A 4,689-nucleotide genomic window follows, 5' to 3' on the forward strand; every position below is an offset into this window, starting at 1 on the left:
CAATTTTTAAAAATTCATGAATAGAGATAGCTAGGTTGATCCGTGGATAGCTAACCAAGGATCCTGGAGGTCTTGAGTTTAAATCTCACCCCAAACACTTCCTAGCTATGTGACCCTGGCAAGTCACTTAACTTCCATTGCATAGCCCTTACCACTAATCTTTCTAAGAAACAATACTAATTCTAAGACAGAAGGTAAGGTGTTTTTTTTAATTCACAAATTATGGGTTAGGGATCCCTGTTCTGGAGAGCATCCAGTCTAATCACCATTTTACAGAGTAATAAACAGGCATTGAGAGAGAAAATTATTCACCCAAGGTTACATTGGTAACAAATAATAGAAATGCTAGTCATAAGACACTAAAAGCAGTAGATTTCCTGCCACCCCCACCTTGTACCAAGCAGTCTCTCATTCTATTTCCATCACTATCACCATTAAAACCACATATTATACTTTAATTTTGAAAAAGACTTTATATTCATTATCTCAATTGATATTTACCACAATTCAATGAGTATGTAGTGTAAGTTTTATTATCCTACTTTTCCAGATTAAGAAACTGAAGCTCAGAGATGCTGAGCAATTGTTCTTGGACCCCAAAAGAAATGTCTCATATGCAGGATTTGAGCCCCAGACTTGCTTCCAGAGGTAGCACTTTCAATTATACCACAATCTTTCCCCCAATCTCAAGCTCTGATTAGAGCAGACCTACAGTCACAATATGCAGGATAGCTCTATGTATTCACAGATTGTTTCTTTCTTCTGTCCTTGCCACACAGGGGACCTCAGTGCCTCAATGACTTGGGTGAACCAATCCTTATCAACAGAGTTTGTATTCCTTGCTTATCCTACCCACCCAGAGCAGCAGATCTTGGTTTTCTTGGGGATCAGTCTAGTCTACACCATGATCCTCACAGGAAACATCCTTATTGTGGCTGCCATCCGGATGGAAGCCCGCCTCCACACACCTATGTACTACCTCCTAGGCAGCCTCTCCATTGTGGAGATCTTCTACACTGCAACAGTAGTTCCCCACATCTTGGCAAACACCATGAAGAGGCATAAGACCATCACCTTGCTGGGTTGTGCTACCCAGATGGTATTCTTCATTGGGCTTGGTAGTGCTGACTGCTTCCTGTTGGCTGTTATGGCCTATGACCGTTATGTGGCAATCTGCTATCCCCTACAATACCCCTTGATCATGACCCAGAAGTTCTGTACCAATCTGGTGGTGGCCTCTGTGGCCATTGGGTTCATTCTCTCACTGCAGCTAGTTGCCTTCATCTTTCGCTTACCTTTTTGCCATTCTAAAGGGATCGAGCACTTCTTCTGTGATGTGCCCCCTGTGATGCGTCTGACTTGCTCCCATAGCCACCTCCATGAGCTCTCAGTGCTGGTCGCAGGCGCACTGGCCATTGCCTTCCCCTTCCTCCTCATTGCTGTTTCCTATGCCCTTATTACAATGACAATATTGGGCATCCATTCAGCATCAGGCCGCCAGCGGGCCTTCTCTACCTGTTCTTCCCACCTCATGGTAGTCTTGCTACAGTATGGCTGCTGCATGTTCATGTACCTTCGGCCAAACTCGAGCTACTCACCCAAGAAGGACCAGTTGCTCTCACTGATATACACACTAGGGACTCCTCTCCTCAATCCCCTGATCTACACACTAAGGAATAGTGAGGTAAAGGGAGCCCTAAGACGAGTACTCACAAGAATTATCTTTTCCAAGAAAAGCTGTACCTAGAGTACTATGGTAAACCAATATATATTTATCTAGCACTGGGTCAACATTGGGGGCAGTGGGATATGGGGTTAGCCAAACAGTTTCTCCTATCTGGTACTAAAGTGACTCAAGATTCAAGCATATGCTGCTACCCATAAAACCCTGTACCATCAAAAGGCGAAGAACTGAACTTGGAATCCAAATAACTGGTTGGAGTCCTGGCTTCTTGGTTTGGGGGAAGTCAGCTCATCTCCCCAACACTGTCCCTTCATCAGAAATGTGGGGAAATGGATACCTTCCCTACCTACCTCATAGACTTGTCCAGACCTATATATGAGCTTTATGCATATAAAAGCTTTTAATAAACACTAATACAATGTACTGTCAATACAGAATTTATTATTATAATATATCTCACCAATGTAGCAATTTATCCATTTCTTCATTCATTAAAAAAATCTATTAAGTACCTACTATATGCCAGGCACTAGGGATATATTTATTTTAAAAAATAGCATTCCCTTCATTAAAGGACCTTACATTCTGTTGGAACAAAAGAATATGCACAGAGAGATATTCCTCCCAGGATAAAGTAAATACAAATTGGAGGTGGGGGTCAGATGGAACATAAACAATGGGGAAAATCTGGAAAGGCATCTGGTCAGATGTCTGTCTCACTTGAGATGAGCATAGGAGGAATCTAGCTCTCCTATGAGGCAAAGGCCAAAAAGGAATTCATTTTGTGACTAGAGGGCAAACTGAGCAAAGTCAGTGTAGGCAGGAGATGAAAGTAATGCTAGTTATATGGATCACGGTGTCCATGAATGTGAATTAAGTTTGGTGATACTTTATTCTTCTTTCTTTTGGTTGGAAATGTTGAGTCTGAGATGAGGTGAGTGGAGAAAAGCTGTATTTTTGGCAGTTTACCCTAAATGCTACACCAAAACATCACTTCAATTGTAATCCCAGTATCCAAGTCCTCAGAAAAGCAATGGATGACTTCTCACTCAAAGCACTAGGTTAGGTCAAGGTAAGATAATGATCATTTATTATACATGACTCTTGGTATGCTTAACCTTTCCTGGAATTAGGAGGCTAAATTCCATGATGACTCAAGACCTATCATTATCATAAAAGGCTCTGACATATCAATCCAGATGCAACTAATTCTCAATTATCCCCACTATGGCTTATCTTCTTGTGGCTCATATCCTTGGGCTTTAATGGCACCATTTACTCTACAGGACCGTGCACATGGTTGATAACTTGGATCATGGCCACCATTATGTCTGGTAGCATGTTTTATTGTTACCTTTTTATCCTTTGAGTTCATGATCATTTGGCTCCCCTCTACTACCACTTGTAGGGAGCTGAGTAACAAGGTAATAATGCAGAGGAAAAGAGTGTCATGGCACTCAATTTGGTCATGGCAGTAGAGAATTCCTAATACATTTAGAATCTTACTCAAACTCTCAGATGCTCCACATGACTGGTCATATACATTCTTTTTCTATTCTGTATACAGCTATTATTCCACCTAGCCTTTTTCCCAGCCCTTCACCCCCAAATTCCCTGACATACTTCAAGAACAGCTCTCTCTTCACACACATGGGTAGTCAGCCCTGGGCTTATTATTATACATTTTATGATCAGCCCCTGCCTCCCTCTGGATTCTGATGTTTCTTCATTTCTTAAAGGTTGCTTTTAATAGCATCATTAGTCTTCCTCCTTTTTTCCTATTCCATCTGAGTTCACACTGATGACTGATTAGTCATCAGTCCTTAAAATGTTGTTATCAGCCCTACTAAGTTTGGAGTGGGGAGAGAATTGAAAAAACAACCCTTATCATTTTCCTTATGCCATAATGTGTTTTATCAAACCTTTTGCCCTTGGATCTGAGCTGGATCTTGCCAAGTTATCTCTCACTCATTACATGAATACTTTAGTCATTGTAGTAAGTGTTATTTTGAGTTATCCACTGATATTTTCCTTGTATCTCTCAATATGGTATAGACACTGTCAACTTCCTTAAAAGCTATGTTAGCAGGAGGCAGCAGGGTATCTCATTGGATTGAGATTCAGGCCCAGAGACAGGAGGTCCAGGGTTCAAATCTGACCTCAGACACTTCCTAGCTGAGTGACCATGAGCAGGTCCCTTAACCCCCATTGCCCAGCCCTAACAATTCTTCTGCCTTAGAACTTATAAAAACGATTGATTCTAAGATGGAAGGTAAGGGTTTAAAAATAAAAAAGCTATGTTAGCAGAGGACTAGTTTGGCAAGATACATCAAGATGGAAAGAAAGGTTCCAGGTATGGGCAAACAATTGATTGTACCCATCATTCAAGTAGCAATCTTTTGTTTTTAAACTCTTACCTTCCCTCTTAGAATTGATACTGTGTATTGATTCCAAGGCAGCAAAGTGACAATGGTTAGGCAAGGGGGGTTAAGTGACTTAACCAGAGTCACATAGATAGAAAGTGTCTGAGGCCAATTTTGAATTCAGGGCCTCCCATCTCTAGGCCAGACTCTCAATTCATTAATCTATATAGCTGTCTGTTTTAAAACCATTCTTTTTTTATTTAATTGATTAATTTAGAGCATTTTTCCAGGATTACAAAAATCATGTTCTTTCCCTCCCCTCCCCCCAACCTCCTCCCATATCCAACACATAGTTCCGATGTGTTTTATAGGTGTCTTTGGTCAAGACCTATTTTCATATTATTGATATTTGCACTGGGGTGATCATTTAGGGCTCACAACCCCAAACATATCCCCATTGACACATGTGATCAAGCAGCTGTTTTTCTTCTGTGTTTCTACTCACACAGATTTTCCTCTGAATGTGGATAGGGTTCTTTCTTGCAGATCCCTCCAGCCTGTTCAGGATCACTGCATTGCCACTAATGGAGAAGTCCATTACATTCGATTGTACTACAGTGTATTGGTCTCTGTGTACAATGT

General features: G+C 41.1%; 1 protein-coding gene across 1 annotated transcript; it reads left to right on the forward strand.

Annotated features, from left to right (window-relative positions):
• The first annotated feature begins 796 nt into the window (after window positions 1-796).
• Window positions 797-1,747, forward strand: LOC100025981 (olfactory receptor 10W1-like). The gene has a single exon (XM_001376710.4). It carries the CDS (start codon window positions 797-799, stop codon window positions 1,745-1,747), a length of 951 nt encoding a protein of 316 aa, XP_001376747.3.
• Window positions 1,748-4,689: the final 2,942 nt, after the last annotated feature.

This window comes from Monodelphis domestica, chromosome 6 (genome assembly GCF_027887165.1).
Source record: "Monodelphis domestica isolate mMonDom1 chromosome 6, mMonDom1.pri, whole genome shotgun sequence".
Taxonomy (NCBI): Eukaryota; Metazoa; Chordata; class Mammalia; order Didelphimorphia; family Didelphidae; genus Monodelphis; species Monodelphis domestica.